The 22,376-nt window shown below is 38.1% G+C and overlaps 1 protein-coding gene across 1 annotated transcript in view; it reads left to right on the top strand.

Moving 5' to 3' along the window:
• The window catches only part of cntn3a.2 (contactin 3a, tandem duplicate 2), a 63,704-nt gene that overhangs the window by 12,861 nt on the left and 28,467 nt on the right, over positions 1-22,376 (top strand). The window contains exons 2-8 of the mRNA XM_084427331.1: positions 5,945-6,120; positions 10,368-10,460; positions 12,322-12,525; positions 14,602-14,704; positions 15,178-15,362; positions 19,595-19,731; positions 19,966-20,095. Of these exons, the coding sequence (XP_084283457.1) occupies positions 5,945-6,120; positions 10,368-10,460; positions 12,322-12,525; positions 14,602-14,704; positions 15,178-15,362; positions 19,595-19,731; positions 19,966-20,095 (1,028 nt within the window). The remainder of the gene's footprint in view (positions 1-5,944; positions 6,121-10,367; positions 10,461-12,321; positions 12,526-14,601; positions 14,705-15,177; positions 15,363-19,594; positions 19,732-19,965; positions 20,096-22,376) is intronic.

The following is a 22,376-nucleotide window of genomic DNA, read 5'->3' as shown; positions in this document are numbered from 1 at the left end:
TCACTTCCGGGGCTTGATCGGGGCTTACTCGGGGCCAACGGCCAGGATTTCTGGATTTCGAATACCTTGGGCCAAAGCGGGCCAGCTCGGGCTAGAGGAGTGGTTATGAACAGAGGCGGAGTTCACCTGAGTCGGGAGACGGCAGCGCTGGATGATTCTGTCAGCATTATGCCTAGTTCACACTACATGATTTTAAGCCCGATTTAAGCCCGATTTGCAAGTTAACAAGCTCGCCGACAGGTCAGGCTGTAATCGCGTGCAAATCTGCGGGTGATCCGCGCTCGCCAATCTTTTGAGTGTGAAATACTTAACGACGCATCAAAACCCCTCGCTGACACATCGCCGACGCGTCGCCGACGCCAGAAAAATATCTAGCATGCCAAATATCTGGAATTGTCGGCCGACTCGATAGCCTGTGGTGTCACGTGTCGCGACGAGCAACAGCCAATGATCATCTTGTTATGATATTACAAAAGCCCTTTGTATTTGTAACCATCGTTGCCAAACCACAACAGGCAGCTGCTTTTTCATTATAATGTTTTACTCACTTCCAAATCTCTATCTGACAGACAATCCCTGCTGCCCGCGTGTGCTTATCCATCCGTTCACCCATATTCTTTTTTTTTTCTTTTTTTTCTTTCGGGGTTCTAAACAGATCATTGCACAAACAATATATATATATATATATATATATATATATATATATATATATATATATATATATATATATATATATGGGGTGTGCGTGTGCCGGTTTCAGAATTGGTGTGACGGTTATGACGTGAGTCAAATGACATAACTCATCGGTTATTATATTGCCTATTTCCTTTTTATTTTATAAATAGGCCTACATGCAATTGGTTGATGAAACATTTATTAAAATTAAGATACAATTTGTACAAAACGAAATTCGTTTTAAATAAATTATTTCTACAAAGCAAAGTGGTAAAAATCATGTCTCACGATTTACAAAACAAAACTTCATTAAGTGGTAAAAACCCAATATAGCATCTTATGATCCTATCTTTTATTACAATTGTTTTTGAGCTAAAATGTAATACACATCATATATACACACTGTATATGTTTCTTTTATCAAACATGTTTGGGGCCAGTCAAGGGGTAATTAAACTGCACGATCAGTTATCGGTAATGATATTGTTTATTATTGCAAATGTTTATTGCTAATGTTTATTATTGGAAATGTTTTTCATTTGTTTAATAAATCTCATAATGATGGCACATCACTATATCATAGTCATAGCTTTTATTTCTATCTCAAATGATTGAAAGAATCAATTACAGTTGGAAACGTATAGACCAATAATAACACAGACTGTCAACAATTGTTTTTAATTAGTATTTAAACATTCTCTATAATAGAAAAGATAGAAATTTAAAAATATTTTAATAACACGTTTTTTTGCGGTTATAGAGTTCTAATGACGGTGCTCAACTATATATATATATATATATATACCAACAATTTTGTCCCGCCGTCCATTTGCCATTGGAATGCGCCAAGACTTGTTGTCAGCTCCTGTAGTGTGTAAGCCCCTGTTGCAGAAGATTTACGTAGTGTCACATAGTCTGAACACCACAACGACTTCAAGACTCCAGAGCAAGTCATGTAGTCTGAACAGCACAGCGATCTGCCGACGTTTAAAGTTGTGTAGTGTGAACTAGGCATTAAAGACTTTTAAAATAATTTAACTCGCGTTCATGTTTGAATGCCTTCTGTTTGTGATGCAAAAGACTATGCGCGCTAACCGTTACCATAGTAAACATAGTAAACGCTTGAAGATACGCATAGTAAAAAAAAACATAGTGAACGCTTGAAGAAATCAGACCAATCATAAAGGCTATCACAGTCATGTTTTTATGTCAGTAGCCTACGTCTCGTCTCTTTATACCGGACTATCATAAAATAAAGCAACTTTTTTTTTCGGGAGCTTCCTCTGTTTCTCTGACTGAAAATATCTGTATGGGAGTCGAGAGAGTGCTAAAGCTCCTCAGGTCGTATTTATGGTGGCATATATTTGTAGAAATTATCATTCTTTCTAAATGTGATGTAAATATGTCCTGTGACTACCAGATAAACAGAAACAGACGCGACTGAAGAAGTAAGTGAGTCCTCTTTCTTTTGTGAAATAGACCTAACGGTAATTTGACTAAATAATAGTGACTAATGTGCAATTTTGACATAAATTAATTCATTATGATCAATGTATCACTTTTTATTGTAAACCTGTGGTAAAACATCGATGCTTGGGTTTTAAATATTCAAGTAAACAACAAAAATGCCAGCAAACGGCCGCTTTTATCATGTTTGTTTTCAACGCTGTTTCCAGTGAAATCTGATTAGTTTTCTGATAAAACTTCTATTTGTTGGTGAAATGATGGGTTAGTGTGACGTTGTTCCAGAGAGGCGTGTTACGGGCGTGTTTTAGTGAAGCGCTGTGGAGCTTCTGGCCCGACAGTGGAGCCCGGCACAGCCCGTTTAAAGCCCTGGCTCGCACTGGCCCGACAGTGGAAACGCGGCTAATGTAATTATACATTTTCGTACTGAGTAATAATAATTAACTACATGTACTTACTACAGGGTTAGGATTTGGTTGAGGGTTAGTTGCATGTAATTATGCATACGTTACTGTTATTACTATGGTAAGTACATCTAACATATGTAACAAGGACACTGTCAAATAAGGGGTTACCGTTTTTTCTCTTGAAAGGTACAGTCACATTTACTGTTCTTCTGCATTGCGAATTGAAGACGAAAGATTTCCCCTTGCAGATCTCGCATTTGGTTCAGTTGGTCACGCAATTTCACCACGTTGACCAACAGAAAGCCGCTCGGTTTGATTGTGACTTCTGTGTGAGCGGTGCTTCATGCATCCATAATAGATAATGGACTTTTGTTTGTCCGTGAAATTTCGCTATTGTAATCACACCTTAAGTTTAATTCATAACCTTTATTAAAACATGTCTTAATTCGCTCCTACTCAAAAGTCAAAAGGTTGCGTCATTTTATCATCAGCAAAATCATCATGAATATATGGGTAACATTCAATATATCACTCGGCTCTAATGTATGCAGTTCATAAATATGTGTTCTCGTTTGGAAAATCCAAAATGTGGCCTGCGAATGTGTGTGTCTGTGTGTGTTTGGAGGCAGAGATTGCTCCCCTGTAACATACCCTGGCCATCACAGCCAGAGATTGGTCTCCAGGGCGGTCCACAGGTGTTGAAGGTCTCAGCATCACGAGGAGAGCAGAGAGATGAGCAGATGAGCCTGGTGCTTTGGAGCCCATACCAGCAGTCATATCAATGATGCCACCCCCACCTCATACAAAATTGATATGAACAGCAGGGTCGAGTCAAGTTCAACCTTAGCCACACCGGAGACACTGCACTTTCCAGAAAAGCCCTGAGGCAAACGTAACCCCACTTCACACATCCCTCAACTTGATCTCCGTTTTTCTTCTGCTATCACAGACTGCGCGGATGTGTCACCCATTTGCCACTGTGTGTCAAGTGCCCTTGATCGGGGCTCACTTGCCTCGCTACTATTTTTACGGCTCTTATTTGCATCTCTCGCGAAAGGTTTCGCATTAGAAGCCGCTGATCAGGAAAGCTATTCCATTCTGAGATGTCAGGAGCATTTTGTTCTTGGCCCTTACCCTGATCCTTGCTATGTTCCTGACATATACAGCTGCTCTTAGAGATAAACATGGTGAAAAGAAAAGATAATAAATATACATGATTGAAAATGTTAAGAAGCTGTGACTGGAACCAATGCATCAAGTCAAGTACTATTCCGTCATATATGCTCAGTTATGGATGTGTGGTTAACCTGTTGTGCCATCCTCTAAAGCCGCACTTGACAGCAAATGTGTATTCATAAGAATACATTTGTGAATTTTGCAGCGTGGGTGGTGGAAACCGGCTCATGTCCTTCCTTGTCAGTAATTTTCCCTCTAAACTGCACCTGTTTTTTATGTTGCTCTCATGAAAAAAATATTAGTTGTTGTTTTGCAGTATGGAACTGAATATATATATATATGTACCCTTACATACCCTGGAATCTTAATACTGTGTGTTGTTGTTGTTTTTTTGATAGTTGTTCATGGGTCCATTGTTTGTCCTGAGCAGTTAAACTGAGCACTACTCTTCAAAGAAAAATCCTCCAGGTCCTGCACATTCTTTGGTTTTCCAGCATCTTCTGCATATTTAAACCCTTTTCAGCTGTGGTTTTATGCTTTTGAGATTCATTTGAGTCTCAAAAGGACAATTGAGGGATTTATACACAATTATTACAAAAGCTGCAAATAATCACTGATGCTCAAGAAGGCAACGCAATGAATTAAGAGCCAGAACAGGATGATGATGTGTACGGTTTCCTTATTTTGTTTAAAGATAAAAAAGTATTTAGCACTGCCCTCCAGAAGCTACTTACATGTTTCTCAGAAGATTAAAAAAAATGTATGCTGATCACCCAATTCAAAAAGTTTACACCTCCCAGCTCGTAATTCATCATGTTGCCTTCTTGAGCATCAGTGAATGCTTCATCTGAAAATATACATTTTTTTAATTCTTATCTTTAGGCCCTGTGTCCACCAAAGCGTTTTCTCACGCGGCCCAGTTGTTTTCAAAGGGAGCGCCACATTTTTAGAACACCAGGAGCGTAACGAGGCGCTGAGTGTCTATTTCACGCCGTTTTTAACGGTCACCGAGAGTTGAAGAATGTTCAACTTTGGCTAAAACCTAGACGCTCATCACTGTGACTTTTTACCCATCCGTCCAATTACAGTGGAGGAGGGGCGGGACAGATACCACACCGACCAACCGTCACATTCTGCTTGTACAACATCAACAGATGACAACAACAAGCATAATCATTTAAAACAAGAGACAGAGCAAATACTTGACATTGTATTGGCATTTTTATATAGAAACAACACAGAAACAAACTCTGTGAAATGAGATATTAGTAATACTTCTGCGGATATTCCGTATCAACTGAAAAAAGAACCGCTACGCTGCCAAAACGCTATTAAACGCCTACAGTTAGGCATTTTTCAGCTGGCTAAAAACGCTTTGGTGGACACACGGCCTTAGTCTTTATTTCATAAATCGTGAATAACTGGAAAGGTTATAGGCCCTTCAAATATTTTTGTGGACAATGGGGGGCCCTGGAGTCAAAAACATTGAGAACCACTCATATATAAGACTGTTTTAGTATTTACACCTCCGTTAGCGCTTGCTAGTGAGTTAACGCATAACATTTGGCCCTTTTTCTCTCAGCATCTGTTCCTGGGGTGTGCAGACACATGGGAGTTCAACCCAGCTGACGCCCTGTCAGAGTAAATGACAAGCGAGGCCTCAGGATCCTCAAATGATCTTGAGCCCTTTGAAAATCTGTCCGTATTAGTGGGCTGGCCTCCTTTGCATGCTAGCGGTTAGAGCCTCAGGTGGGCTTGGGTCTTAATGATAGGCGTAGATGAGGTGTGAGGAAGTGGAATTGATGATACTCTCCGGTGCTAATCATCACACAATGAAAAGGACAGCAAAAGGAGCTGCGGTAAAATCTTTTAGCATAAGAAGTCAACACGAATTTCCGTTTGCATAATATGATGCATTTCCTAGAGAAACAGGACATTCAATGAGAAAAATGTTGATGGGTTTTTCTATACCACAATGCAGCCGGATTTTCATAGGCAGTTCAGGTTTTGAAATATTTCTTTTCTTATTGAAATGAATCAGGGATGAAGTGTAATACCAATCTGATTCAGCTTTGTGATGATACATTGATATTCCACGTGACATTTGTACATCCAAAACAAAATCAATTTCAAAGGTTATCACGAAAAATCACGAAAAATCTGCAGTTATCATAACACATTGAGCTGTGTGCACTATTATCTGTCTGTTTGTGTGTCTGTAGGTGGTCTCTGAACGGCACATTGATTAATCTCAGTACTGATTCCCGTCGGCGGCTATCTGGGGGGAATTTGGTCATTAGAAGTCTGGACCGGGCCCAGGATGGAGGAATATACCAGTGCACTGCCTTCAACCTACAGGGAGCAATTCTTAGCAGAAGATCTAGCCTCCAGTTTGCATGTGAGTCATCGACTGTGCGTTAGCATGCTGTATTATCACTTCAGCCACTCAATGCAGGGTGACAGGTGTTAGAGTGGATGCTGCCAATACTGGACTAGCTTAAAGAATGAGTGAAATGAGTTAACAACACCTTAATGCAGCAAATTCAATCATGAATATAGCTTCTACAGGAAAATGAATGATTATGAAGATAAAAGGTTGTATTGTTATATGGATTATATCTATGGCTCTAGTGCACATACATTTTTGTATGTTTGTATAGACACTGAAAAATACGTTATTAACGTGCATATAAACAACTTTAGAATTGTTAATACGTTTTTTAGATTCATATGGATTTTTATTGCATTTAATAAATGACAATAATGAAATATTTGTAAAGTGCATACATAAAAGCTTTTACATTTGAGTTATTTTGCATATATCCAAAAGTAGATAAATGTATGTTGAAACATTATGCACACGTTCTTTTGAGATCAGACTAATTAAATAGATTGCTAGAAATTTATATATATTTAAAATTTGTATATAACACATTTTACTTCACAGAAATTTTCTTCACAGTGTGTGATTTCGGTGGCATTGACGTTACTGAATGAAATTGCAAAAATAATGAGGTTTTCTGTCATTGGTAGTACAAACAGGTAGCATACAATTAATCAATACATAGTTTTGTCATGAAACTCTAACCAAGCACTGATTGGTTCCTCTAACGCCGTGGCATTAGCCATCGAGACGTACTTCCTATTCCACACAACCGCATATATTTGTACCCTATCGTGCAATCACCCTGCTGCGCAATTATGAAAACTTCTGTTTACCCCTCCTCCTCCCCAGTGCCACCTGTAGAGATCTGCTATGGGGGGAGGGGCGGGGTTTAATATATTCTTGCAGCAGCATGTCCTTTATGCATGTTATTTTGACTAAGCTGAACAAATTCTTGTATTTGCTAAGCTGCAGCATAGCAGATCTCATCTGCCAAAAATCGAGCATATGTACATTCCATGCCCCATGCCAATAAATGCAGGTTAAATAATTCACTCCGAGAGTTGTCATGGTTGAACTAATAGTAATAAAAATAAACAAATTTTGTCATTAATTAATCAGGTCTGTGCGCTGTGTATGGACAACCTCTGCCAGTCATATAATTTTACAGCCGTGAATAATTCATTTTAATGGATAAAATGCATCTGAAAAATAGCTCAGGTCACAGTGTGAGCAGTATGCGGGAAAAAAGCACAATCCAAGCTGCCCAAAACGTAAACGTAAGTGTTGCATTAAGCGCTTTAAACAAACACTTTAAGCATATAGTCTAACGTGGCTTGTCGTGTAAAGTGCTTTGACAGATGCGTGTTGTTTAATGCATTTTCAGACCAGCGAATACAGCAGTTTTTTTTTTCTTTTCTGTTTTTTTTTGTCCAAACCTGTAAGTATGAAAAGGGTGTGAAAAGTGTCCTTGTTCTAAAAAAAAACCTTCATTTTATATATTATAGCCTGAATGACTTCAGTTGTTTACCAAAAGGTTATGAATTTTTTATTTTATTTTAGCAGGCTCTAGAAGAATTTCAAAGGCTCATAACAGCAGTAGTTAAGACGGGATGTCAGTATTCACTGACTTCTATTGAAAACAGCAGTTTTGGCTATTTCAGCAGTTCAGCTGATTAGAGTCCAGTTGAGATGGATTATGGTGACTCTTTTCATGGGGCCTTCCACATTCATTTGTTTTTTAATTGCCCCTACACTCTAATTTTTCCTTGCTTTGTTGACTTTGATGATGAAACGCTTATGGACAAATATGTGATTTAGAGCTTGTTGGTGAGCATGACCAGATGACTCTACGAATACGCTTTCTTCATTTCCTCTATGGTTTCGGCCACCATTTGTGTATAAAGTGGGGTCAAGAAAATCTCAATCAACTCTTTTAATATCCCCAGACACCTGGTGCTCAACACAATCCATTGGGCTCCATGCTGGCCTGGAATTCAGATGTTTGGTCCTTCACTTTGTATGTGTCACCCCTTGGAGCTTGCATTTTATTAGTTGTATATATTGATAATAACCCACTGGCAACGCATAAGGAGATACCTATGGATGGGCCAAGCACAGATTATGAATAATATGAACCATCACACCGGGTCAACAACAGGGAGATCAGACCAGAACACCTGCTGACCAAAGCTCAGGCAGTCGAGGTTGAGATGAGAGAGGGCATTAAAAGTAAAAGAAAGATTTCCGGCAGATCAGAAAGCAGAGAATGGAAAAGGAAGAGATCAAACTTTAAGTGATTTCCTCAGATTAATGTTTTCTCACCCAGCATCATTGGAGAAACATTCAGAGATGATGACCTGAGGTGAGGTCAGATCTGAAAGATACAGAACACCTGCTGACCTTTTTCCTCCATTACTTAGAGAAAAATTCTGACATGATGACCGGCAAATTGAAGAAAACTCTGGTTGGTCTGTTATGCTGTGGAGGGCATTTTGCTGGCTTCACTTGCTCTGGGTTCACTTGACCCCTTAAGGCCCCGATATACTGTACTCACGGCTAAGTTCTTTTTCGTTCTTCACTTAGGGGTAAAACGAAATTTTAAATATGTGACCAGCGATATACTGTTATCGAACATCCGATGCCTCCCACACTGCTGAAAGCAGCATTTAGATGAATATGTAAAGATCTGTGTGCTTTCCTCACAATAACAAAATAAACACACAACAAACATGAGAAAACAGAACGCATCTGATCGCAACGTGGACATGTTTGCATGAGATCTGCAATTCGGCACTCTAGTAAAATCACGTCACGTTCATTTTTATAGCACTTTATACAATAGATTGCTTAAAATCAAGCAGCTTTACCATATTAAACATGAAAAACAGTGTCAGTATCTCATTTCATCAGAAGTACAACTTCATTTTCTACTATAATGCGACTCTCCAGTGTGCTTATGCTTTCATACATGGACATCTGAACTCAGCGGACTGAAATGAAGAAATGAACTGGCTGTTTACCAGCCATAGCAAACTTTTCTGGAAAGTTTGGTTTGGCAAGCTTTTTCTAACTCCCAAAACAAACTCCAAACGTTCGTTTTGGCCTGATTTTGTTCGAAATGACGTTACATCAGTTCGTTCTTCGATTCTGCTTGAAGTATATCAGGGCCTTTAGAGGGAACTTTATCCTATGATGAACCATTTCTATCCTGATGCCAGTGGACTCTTTTCAGGATGGTCCCCATCCATAGGGCATGAGAGGTTACTGAATATTTTGAGGAGTATAAAAATGGTGCGAATCAAATGCTATGACCATCGCAGTCACCGTATCTCAACCCAATTGAACACCTTGGACCAGCGTGTTAGACAACGCTCTCCACCACCAATTTCAAAACACCAAATGAGGGAATATCTTTTGGAAGATTGGTGTTATATCCCTCCAGTAGAGTTCCAGGGGCTTTTAGAATCAATGCTAAGGTTCATGGAAGCTGTTCTGGCAGAACATGGTGTCACCTGATGTTGGTTTTTCCTTTCATTTCATTTCACCCTCTGCATCTTTTGACAGTTGTGTCCTGATATGTAAATGTTGAAAATTCACACAAGTATTTCTGCTTTGCATTAAGGCACATCCAGACAGTGATTCACCGTTAAACTTCACAGTTTGCATGCACATCAAACAGATGGAGCACAATAGAGAGGATACACAATTAATTTTGAGTGGGAAAATATTAAATATTGATGATGAGTAGGTTCAATGTTGCTGAAATATTTGTTGTCGGATGGTAAATTTAAAACATGTAAATTAACATGTATGTTACAAGGCTAACATTAGCAATAAAGAAATGGCAAGAACTTGTTACTATGATCAGAGGTATAAGGTTTTTTTTATTTACTTAATCATAATCAGCATACATGTATGATTTACGATGTAAGAATGTATAGCCTACATACATTCACTATTTATTTATTTATTTTTAAATTACATATAGTATTTAAAATGTGGCTTTTTGTCTGAATAATCGACTATTAAAATGACCCTGTTGAAGCCCTAGTCCCACGACTAACTGTTTGCTATGTTGGGCTGGTCTGGATGCTTAAAAACAAACTACAGAGCTACAGTGTTTAAATTTTTGGGGAGAATTAAGTTACGAATGGTTGTCTTATGGTTGTCTCTACATGTTAAGCTGATATAAAAGAAATCAGCTCTGAGGTATTTTCATTTTCATGCTCATCTTCTGACTTTTTTTTCTTACCTTTCAGACTTGAATTTAAAAACTCAAACAAAAAGCGCTGTCTCTGTGCGAGAAGGCCAGGGGGTTGTTTTACTTTGTGGTACACCATCATATGCAGGAGGTAAGGCTTTTATAGTATTACATTTTGGGCTTATATTTCAGTCTAGCATAAATATGCTACACATATGTGAAATAAAAAGTTAGGACTCTTATCAGTGTGCTCCATGGGATTTAATATGTGTTTTGAATGGGAAGAGCTTGCACTCTCTGTCCTTGTGGCATCTTGAAATGTGTAAGTGTGCAAGTTCATCTCATTTGATATTTGAGTCTATGCACCGGACAACTATTGGGTCCATATGGACCCAATAGGTGTCAGGTACATATATATACAGTTGTGGTCAGAATTATTGGCACTCCTGGTAAATATGATCAAAGATGGCTGTAAAAATAAATCTGCATTGTTTATCCTTTTGATCTTTCATTCAAAAAAAAAAGTAAATTAATCAAAAGAGGGGGTAAAATCACATTATGAAATAAATGTTTTTCTCCAAAACACGTTGGCCATAATTATTGGCACCCTTTTATTAATTATTGCCTTTTTGCAACCCCCCTGAGTTTTCTCCTATAATGCCTGATGAGTTTGGAGAACACCTGACAGGAGATCAGAGATCATTCCTTCATACAGAATCTCTCCAGATCCTTCAGATTCCCAGATCCATGTTGGTGCTTCTTCTCTTCCGTTCAGCCCACTCATCTTCTATAGGGTTCAGGTCAGGGACTGGGATGGTCATGGCAGAAGCTTTGTTTTGGATTGTTGGCCTGATTGAAGATCCAACCACAGCCCATTATAATATTTCTAGCAGAGGCTGTCAGGTTTTTGATTTTTTTTTTATCTGTTGGTATTTGCTTTAATACATGATACCATGTATCTGAACAAGATGTCCAGGACCTCCAGCAAAAAATGGGCCCACAACATTAAAGATCCAGCAGTATATTTAACCGTGGGCATGGGGTACTTCTTATCCCTGTTTGCACCAAACCCATCTGGTGGGTTTGCTGCCCAAAAGCTCTTTTTTTTTGTCTCATCTGACCACAGAACCTCATCCCATTTGAAGTTCCAGTTGTGTCTGACAGCTGAATATGCTGGAGTTTGTTTTTGGATGAGCGAGGTGGATTTTTCTTGAAACCCTCCCAAACAACATGTGGTGATGTAGGGGTTGTTTGTTTTTTGTTTTTTTTTTGTTTTTTTTTTCCTATGGCTTTTTGACCCCAAGGCTCAACTAATCTCTGCAATTCTCCATCTGTGATCCTTGGAGAGTCTTTGGCCACTCAAACTCCTCACCGTGCATTAAGACATTATAGGCATTATAGACACATGTCCTCTTCCAGGCAGATTCATAGCATCTTTAGTTAATTGGAACTTCTTAATTATTGCCCTGATGGTGGAAGTGGGGATTTTCAATGCTTTAGCTATTTTCTTACAGCCACTTTCTATTTTGTGATGCTCAACAATCTTTTGCTGCTCATCAGAAATATATTCTTTGGTTTTACTCATTGTGATGGATGATTCAGGGAATTTGGCCCTTGAGTTTCCTCATATTTAAACTCCTGTGAAACAAACAAGTTATAGCTAGACAATTTCATCTTTAGTCACCCTGGTGTGATAAAACATTGAAATATTCTTGAAAACATACTTCAGAGATAGTTTACTACATAAAAAATTCTAGGGGTGCCAATAATTGTGGCCAACGTGTTTTAGAGAATAACAAGTATTTCATAATGTGATTTTCTTTCAGTTCTTTTACTTCAATGAAAGGTTAGAGTTTTGTGCATTTTTTCAATGAAAGTTCAAAAGGATAAACAATGCAGATTTATTTACCATATTTACCAGGGGTGCCAATAATTCTGACCACAACTATATATATGAGCTTAGTTCATTTTGTTTTTAATTATATATGGTCTGTGTCCCATCTCCTTTCCAGATCTCTCATTTGCATGGGTCTTTAACGAGTACCCTTACTTTGTTCAGCAAGACAATCGTCGCTTTGTCTCTCAGGAGACGGGAAACCTTTACATCGCCAAAGTGGAGCCTTCGGATGTGGGTAACTACACGTGCGTGGTGGTAAACCGCATCACTAAAGGCAAAGTCCTCAGCTCCCCAACCCCTCTGGTACTACGAACGGATGGTAAATATCAACGTTTTTTTCAGTGGGCAGAAGCTGAATCATAACATCAGCTCTAAATGGTTTGATTAACATGTTGATGCAGTTGGCATCAGGTTTGTTTGAACTGTGTCAGAACACTTAAGAGGTCACCCCAACTCCATCTTCCACCCCGAATATAAAATTGAATAAATAACATGTATGATGTATCAAGCAAAAATTATATAAATTAAAACTTCATTAAAGCTTTATTTTTTGGGATATGGGTTTCATTCCCATGGTGGAATATACAAATGTTATTTTGTTTTTTTAAATAAATAGAGTAGCGGGATAATTTACAGCAGTGGGATTTCATTTGGTTTCATGTTAGATTTGACTGATTCAATTAGTTTGACTTCAAAGCATTGATTAACACCCCACCCCCTAACTAAAACTAAAGAAAAAGTATATGAAGACTTCAGATGCAAAAGCCTCTAAGTCCGTCTAAAGTTTTTTGTTTAATATTAACATTTTTATCAGACTCTTCCCACGGGTCCTTGAAATCCTTGAAAGTTTGTGAATCTGAAAAAAAAAATTCAAGGCCCTGGAAAGTTTTTGAAAATAAACATACATAGATACAGGTCCTTGAAAGTGCTTGAATTTATTTTGTGCGAGAAGTTTTCTGGAAAAAATTCCATATTATTCCCTCAAGTCCGCTAATGTGTTATTTCGCGAACACTTCGTGGCCTATGCATACTAGCTTGCTTGATTTACGTTAGTTACACGCATTTTCGCGTTACGTTAAGTGTTTCCCGTTAAGTGCTTTCGCACCAAACTACAACGATGGTACCTCAACGTTTCATGCAAATGTTAATATCAGATCATTTTAGAATACAATATAGGATGTACCGAATATTCTTCAGTTTTATGCAAATCAGAAATACGACAAATAGAATATCAAACAGTTGATGGACCCCATTGACTTCCATAGTAGGAAAAAAAAATACTATGGAAGTCAATGGGGTCCATCAACTGTTTGGTTACAGACATTTTTCAAAATATCTTCTTTTGTGTTCAGCAGAAAAAAGAAATTCTTACAGGTTTGAAACAACTTGAGGGTGAGTAAATGATGACAGAATTTTCATTTTTGGGTGAACTATCCCTTTAAGTCCTTGAATTTGAGGATATTGGACCTGGAAAGTTCTTGAAAGGTCCTTGAATTTGAATTGGAACCCTGGTATAGGTTTCTACCCAAGTACCGGCATTTCTGAATGGGCTGAGGCTGAAAGTATTTGATGAACGTATACTATGTGCGGAGAGCATTCACTCAATATTATCATCTCATTTTTGACAGAGGTGGCTTTTAGAGGCTTTTGCATCGGAGGTCTTCAAATATGCATATACCCATACAGTAATTATTACATCATAGTAAATGTTTTACCTGGCACAAATTTGTAGAGGGCTCTTAAAGTTATATTTTTCCTTGTCAGCTGCCTAAAATCTGTCCAAATCTGTTGATTCTTCAGCTGATTCTATAATTACAGAAAATATGAACTAAATAAAACTAAACTGAAATGTAAAGTGTATTTGAAAATAGTATTTAAATCAACAAAAACAGAAATGCATATTTAGACTTTGATTACAACACTAATGTATTTTGCGTAGGATTTGATAGCAACACAGAAAACACTTTCTTTGGTGTCGACTTGACAGCATGCAAACATTTAATTTTTTTACATAACAAGACAGTGTAAATTAGTCTTACATCGCATTTTTTAGCAGCCGTAGTTTCATGAACGGCCCAGTTTACTCTCCAAGAAATGCTTTCACAGTCCTAAACATACTTTGTCGTAAAAGTAAACATAAACAATGGCTATATTAAATATTTACAGACACTGTAAAAACTGCAGCAAACACCACACCTCTCTGCGTAGTGTCAGACTCCAGATTGGTATGAATTATTTGTTGCCTTTGTTTTAGCCGCTTGTTCTCGGGAGAAGAAGCCGTTCACCTACTAACACTGTTTTGTATTTATCATAAAATATACAGTAGTCTCTATTATCATACATAATAAGTGAACGAATTATGAATAGAAAAATAACACCGTTTTTTCCCTCATAGGCGTTATGGGTGAATATGAGCCGAAAATAGAGGTTCATTTCTCTGACTTGGTTCCGGCTGCAAAGGGATCAGTTGTGACACTGGAGTGTTTTGCTTTGGGGAAGTAAGTGGAATTCTGCACCCTTTTGTAGTTACTGATGCCCGACTTTTAATGGTACTCTGTCATTGAGCTTAATGTGTTTTTCAACTTGGCCCTTTTCCACCTCTTCTCACCACCTTTTAAACATGCTTGTCAAAGTCTGTTTGGGAAATACCGTATAACAGTCTAGTTTTTGCCTTGAGGCAATTTTTCTGTCTCAATTGATCCCATTAGTGGATGAGCCATATACGTTTTCCTTGCAAAAAGAAATGAGATGGTGTCTTATGAGGAAATGTTTCTCATTTAGTATGTTAGAGCTGAGATATGAGTAGGAACGACAGTAATCTACAAAATAATGAAATTATACAAAATACCCATTCTTTATCTTCATCTTTTCTGTTTCCCTATCTCCTTTTTTTTTTTTCGCTCTATGTAGCTTTTTCATTTTTCTCCTTTGCTATTGCAAGATTACTCACCATAGTTTCTCATACGTTCAGCCCAGTTCCAGAGATAACGTGGAGGAGAGCGAATGGAGTGCCGTTTCCCAGCAAGGTAAAGATGAAGAACTCAAATGTAGTTCTGGAGATTCCCAGTTTCCAGCAGGAGGACGCCGGAGGCTATGAATGTGTGGCAGAGAACAAGATGGGAAAAAACACTGTGCAAGGACGACTGTCTTTCCATGGTATGATTCTTTCACTCATAGTATTTTTACTGTATATGTAGTGCATGTTGTATGATCATTTTTCCTGTAAAAATTACAAGTAACTAACCCTAAACCAAACCCTAACCGTAACTCTATAGCAAGTACATCCCAGACAGCACCATAGTGTCGGCCCAGATCCGGCCCACATCTGGTACGCGTTGTACCAGATGTGGCCCGGATCTAGGCCGACACTATGGTGCTGTCTGAATGTAGTTAATTCATATTACTCAGTAGTTAGTACAATGTAACTACGTCACCTTAAAATAAAGTGTAGCCGCAATTTCTTGCAATTAATATAATGTTTTCAGAATTTTTTTTATCATTTGAAGCAAGCTAGGTCATTTTCTGGAATGACACAACAGTACCACTCCATTGTGGTATAATAACGTAAATGGTATCATTATGGTTGTGTAAATACTACTGTAGAAATGACTGAAAGAATGGCAATGAGTTGCTAAGAATATATTGTAAATACAGACTGAAAATATATTGCAGTAAATATACAGTATACAGTAGTGTGTCTATGGTGATGTTGTACTACACATGGTTTGGTTGTTTTATCCATTGTACTAATCCAATTTATTGTTACCTAGTACTGTTACACATTGGTTGGATATTAGTAGGAGTTAGAGAAGCTGTTGTCTCTGCCATATTGTTTCTTCTGTCGTTGAAATGAATTCTTGCTAATAATTTAAAACACTTAATGTTCATTATTGTTGTCATAACCATTCAAATTCTTGCCAGCGTTTACTATGAGGAACCCTGCCAGTTCAATCATTTCACAATTGCATTGAATTTCTTTCTTATTACTTTCTGCCCTGTCTGGACTTTCTTATATTTTCCATAACCGCATAGTAAAGATCAAAATAAACTGAGCTCACGTAAGGGATTTGGCAGAGTAATGTTGTGTCGTGCCAAGACTCAGCAGTGCTAAATGCTATAATTTGAGACACTTTTGTTGATCCAGAAAGGTGTCAAATGGCAAGAGTTACCGTTTTATAGAGCCAAATCAGATGGATGGAATAGATAGATAGATAGATAGATAGATAGATAGATAGATAGATAGATAGATAGATAGATAGATAGATAGATAGATAGATAGATAGATAGATAGATAGATAGATAGATAGATAGATAGATAGATAGATAGATTGCAAACATGCATGAAGAACTCATTATCTCACCTCTGGTGTGTTATTCATTATCATTATATTTTAGTTAATAACGGTACTCGTTATTATCAATTCAGACGCTGCAATTAGGTCAGCTTTAATTATCAAGCCATTTTACTCTCCAATTCATTCATTATTTTACCTTAGTTTTATAAGATCAAGCTTCAGTTCCAAATCTAAAACCAAAGTCTGTTTCAAAGAGATATCGGTTCAAAATGGACAAATTATAGGTCTGTCTGGAACTCAAGCACTCATGGACCCATTTTTGGAGACGAGATATGACTCAAAGGATTATTAGGCACTAGAAACAAGCATATGAGAATTATTACCTCCATTGGGCCTGCCATTTTCCATCGACACAACAAGAAGAACAGGCCTCGTCCTAATGATGTGGAGATCACCAGATACACGCAGAATTACAGTGTGCAGTGGCTGGCGATTAAATAGCAAGATGAAAACAGCAAATAATTCCCGTGATAATTGATAGCAGAACAGCTACTCGATATCTTGGGAACCTTTCACATGTGGTGGGTTATTGATTCAAATAAAATGGATATATATTCAAAGAAGGAAAAACCTATTAGTGAAATACAATACAAACAAAACTCAAGCCCAAGCATAGGTCTATTGCACTGGACAGATGGGATTTCAAAGGTGTTATTTTCATTCACAACTGTGTACACACCATTTCTAAGTTCAGCTTCCAGATGAAATGTTGTTATCGTAAATGCGAGTTCAGGGTTTATATAAGACTTATTGAGAAGGTTAGAGGGGCAGGTGCAACTCCGACCTCCTTCTGAAAAAAGACCTGGCCTCCACGAACGACACAAAACATGAAAGCTTTTCTTCCCTGTGCTTTCAGAGTGCAAGCGTCCTTGTATAATGCAGACTCTTTGAAAAAGGCCAGTGCTCGGAAAAAAAGGAATTGGTAACAGTTGCAGGGTCAACTCGTGCGTTTCCTAGATGTTTTGGTTTAATTACTTCTTCTTCAAAAAAGAGCTGATCAGTTTTCCTGATGAGACAATCACTACGTGACTTCGATCGATCAATTAAGTGCTTAGTTGCCACAAAACCTGCAAGCGTTGTTAGCAGGAGTAGTGATTGATGATTAATCTATAGGCACGCTTACATGGGCCTTGTGTGATTGGTGGGAATTGGTGGGACTACAACGCAGAACATGAGGAGAGTGTCACATTATAGAACCGTGTGATGGTTCAATCATGAACTCAGACAGAACTGGCGGCATGAATGGAAACCGGTCACCTTTTCCATTGGCAGGAAGACCGATAGATCAAGGAATTATTGACATGTTGTGCTTTCAGTTAATCAGATAAAAGAGTGTCCATGCCTCAGTAAGGCTAAACTCTGAAATCATTGTATATTTAGGTAGTTGCTGGATCAAAACAGCACAACCCTCTAAGTCTCTATGATATTATTGTCTCTATATATATACAGACCCTTTCCAAAAAATTTGAATATCATGGAAAAGTTTATTTATTTCCATAATTCCATTCAAAACGTTAAACTTCCATAGATTATAGATTCAGGGCCCACAACTTAAACGATTTCAAGTATTTAGTTGTTTATTTGTACATAATTTGGGTAGCTCAGGAAAACAGGATTTCAAAAAATTTGAATATTACATGAAATCACACAGTAATTACACAGTGATACCATGGTCATTGAACCAGGTTTTGGTTATTTTGGCAGTGTGGGCAGGTGCAAATCCTGCTGGAAAATGAAGGAAGCATGAAGTGCTCTGAAAATGTCCTGGTAGACGGCTGCGTTGACTCTGGATTTAATAAAGCACAGTGGACCAAAGTCCTCTTTTCTGATGAGAGCAAATTTTGCATCTCATTTGGAAACCAAGGTCCCAGAGTCTGGAGGAAGAATGGAGAGGCACACAATCCAAGATGCTTGAAGTCCAGTGTGAAGTTTCCACAGTCTGTGTTGGTTTGGGGAGCCATGTCATCGCCTGGTGTTGGTCCACTGTCCACTCAACGCAGCCGTCTACCAGGACATTTTCAGAGCACTTCATGCTTCCTTCAGCAGACAAGCTTTATGGAGATGTTGACTTCATTTTCCAGCAGGATTTGCACCTGCCCACACTGCCAAAATAACCAAAACCTGGTTCAATGACCATGGTATCACTGTGTAATTACTGTGTGATTTCATGTAATATTCAAAAAAAAATGTAATCCTGTTTTCGTGGGCTTTATGAGCTGGAAGCCCAAATTATGTACAAATAAACAACTAAATACTTGAAATCGTTTAAGTTGTGGGCCCTGAATCTATAATCTATGGAAGTGTAACGTTTTGAATGGAATTATGGAAATAAATTAACTTTTCCATGATATTCAAATTTTTTGGAAAGGGTCTGTATAAGAAAACTCTACTTTAAAGATAGACAAAGCAGAATGTTTTTTTTTTTTTATTACTAGTATAATGTTTTCTTCAGACGTCAACTAGAATTATTGTAGATTTTTTTTATTTAATTAACCTATCAGTTAAGACTGTTGAGTTTATACATTACAGTTTACAAGTTTGATGTCATTTAAGTTTTTTTTTTCTTTTTACTTTATTCAGCAAGAATGCATTATATTGATGAAAAGAGACAGTAAAGAGATTTATAATGTTACAAAAGATTCTATTTCAAGTAAATGCTAAAGTTCAAAGGTCTTTTGAACTTTCTATTTGTCAGAGAATCCTGAAAGAAAATGTATCAGATTCCACAAAAACAATAAGTAGCACAACTGTTTTCAACATTGATTTCTTGTGCATCAAATCAGCATATTAGACTGATTTCTGAAGGATCATGTGACGCTGAAGACTGGAGTAATGATTGAAATTACCATCATATGAAGAAAATACATTTAAATTTGTGATCATATTTTACAGTATTACTATTTTTACTCTATTTTTGATCAGATAATTGTTGCCTTGGTGAGCAGAAGAGACTTTAATTAAAAAAAATTTGTTTATATATAGTATAAAAAATATTAAAATGTACAATAAAACTTTTTTTCTTTTCTTTTTCAGCAAAACCTCAGTGGGTTCAGACGATGCGAGACAACGCTTTGTCAATTGATGAGAGATTGTTTTGGGAGTGTAAGGCCAATGGCAAGCCCAAGCCTTCATACAGCTGGCTGAAGAATGGAGAACTGCTGGCAGCCGAGGTAAAACTCAAGCAGCGCAAGGAGCAATAGTGTTGCAGTCGTAAAAAGATCTGGGTTGACAGTGCAATGATCCTCAGTTCAAACCTCAGCAGGAGAGCTCTGTTAAATGTATATAACACAGTTTTATTGATCACATAATGGCTAAACTACTTCAGTCTCTTTTGTTTGAGTTGAATGCACAGCTATTTTTAAATGCTTTTTTTTTTTAAAAGAAGCTGCTCTTCTGTGTCACAGGACAGGATACATATAGAGAACGGAGCCCTGACAATCAGCTCTGTAAACCTCTCAGACGCTGGCATGTATCAGTGTGTCGCCGAGAACAAACACGGAATCATTTATTTTGGTGCCGAGCTGGTGGTGTTAGGTAAGAGAGCCTCCTGTACTTCCTCATTTCCAATTATCTTGCGCCTTTGTTCACTTTGCCGCTCCATCCCAGCAAACACAAAACATTTTTACATTTCAAAACATTGCTTTTTGGTTGCAGTTGGGGAACGTTGCAGTACAACGTTTAAAATCGTTCTAGAAACCACAACTAAAATCATATATATATACACTCACCTAAAGGATTATTAGGAACACCTGCTCAATTTCTCATTTATGCAATTATCTAATCAACCAATCACATGGCAGTTGCTTCAATGCATTTAGGGGTGTGGTCCTGGTCAAGACAATCTCCTGAACTCCAAACTGAATGTCAGAATGGGAAAGAAAGGTGATTTAAGCAATTTTGAGCGTGGCATGATTGTTGGTGCCAGACGGGCCGGTCTGAGTATTTCACAATCTGCTCAGTTACTGGGATTTTCACGCACAACCATTTCTAGGGTTTACAAAGAATGGTGTGAAAAGGGAAAAACATCCAGTATGCGGCAGTCCTGTGGGCGAAAATGCCTTGTTGAGGCTAGAGGTCAGAGGAGAATGGGCCGACTGATTCAAGCTGATAGAAGAGCAACTTTCACTGAAATAACCACTCGTTACTGCCGAGGTATGCAGCAAAGCATTTGTGAAGCCACAACACGCACAACCTTGAGGCGGATGGGCTACAACAGCAGAAGACCCCACCGGGTACCACTCATCTCCACTACAAATAGGAAAAAGAGGCTACAATTTGCACGAGCTCACCAAAATTGGACAGTTGAAGACTGGAAAAATGTCGCCTGGTCTGATGAGTCTCGATTTCTGTTGAGACATTCAGATGGTAGAGTCAGAATTTGGCGTAAACAGAATGAGAACATGGATCCATCATGCCTTGTTACCACTGTGCAGGCTGGTGGTGGTGGCGTAATGGTGTGGGGGATGTTTTCTTGGCACACTTTAGGCCCCTTAGTGCCAATTGGGCATCGTTTAAATGCCACGGCCTACCTGAGCATTGTTTCTGACCATGTCCATCCCTTTATGACCACCATGTACCCATCCTCTGATGGCTACTTCCAGCAGGATAATGCACCATGTCATAAAGCTCGAATCATTTCAAATTGGTTTCTTGAACATGACAATGAGTTCACTGTACTAAAATAGCCCCCACAGTCACCAGATCTCAACCCAATAGAGCATCTTTGGGATGTGGTGGAACGGGAGCTTCGTGCCCTGGATGTGCATCCCACAAATCTCCATCAACTGCAAGATGCTATCCTATCAATATGGGCCAACATTTCTAAAGAATGCTTTCAGCACCTTGTTGAATCAATGCCACGTAGAATTAAGGCAGTTCTGAAGGCGAAAGGGGGTCAAACACAGTATTAGTATGGTGTTCCTAATAATCCTTTAGGTGAGTGTATATATATCAAATCATTTCTTATATAAGTTTGTTTTTATTTCTTTTTATCATGACTGCTATTCATTTCCCCTTAAATACATTTTTTTATACTATTGTATATGCCATACATTTCTCATTTGCAAAAAAATAAATAAATTAAAGACTTCTTATTATGACATTTCAAAATGTTATTTACGTGTTGGTTACCCATTTAAGACTAGAATAGATAGAATAAATTAAAATGTGGCAGATGTGCCGCTATAAAGATTGTGTTATTTTAATATCTAGACAAAGCAGTCGGTGAAATATTAAAAAATTCAAAGGTGGAAAAATATTAACAATATTAAAATTGTATTTTATGTTATCATGACTGTTATTCCTTTCCCGTATCATGACTGTTATTCACTTCCCTTCCCACATTTTCAATGTGTTGGTAGTCAAACTCCAGCTCTGACAGCATTGTGGGGAAAATGAAACGACCCTTTTGTGTTACTGTGCTGAGGAAACATGTGTCCGAACGCAACGCTGAACATGCAGAGTTGAAGGAACAGCTCTGAAATGACGTTTGAATTCTCCACAGTAATGCGATCTCATGCGTAATACAGCGCAGTGATTGAGTTAAAAGAGTTCCTTTTCATGAATAAATACAGAGAACCAGATGGCGTAGAATCGTGCCTCTCCAGCCCCGGCAGCCAATCACACACTCCGGATGCACACTTCTACCTCAGATGTGTCGATGTGCTTTTCAACCAGGAAGAGCGAAAAGCGCAAAAATAACCAATTTCCACATACTGATCAAATTTATGAGTGCCTTTAGTGTTTTCAGTTATGTGCAGCCTGTACATATCAGGTCAAAAAAATGTGTTTTTGAGGTTTCCTGGCCTTTTAAGAT

The sequence above is a fragment of the Rutilus rutilus genome, assembly GCF_951802725.1.
Source record: "Rutilus rutilus genome assembly, chromosome: 13".
NCBI classification, from domain to species: Eukaryota; Metazoa; Chordata; class Actinopteri; order Cypriniformes; family Leuciscidae; genus Rutilus; species Rutilus rutilus.
The sequence above is the reverse complement of the archived record's forward strand: the minus strand, read 5'-3'. Positions and strand labels throughout refer to the sequence as shown.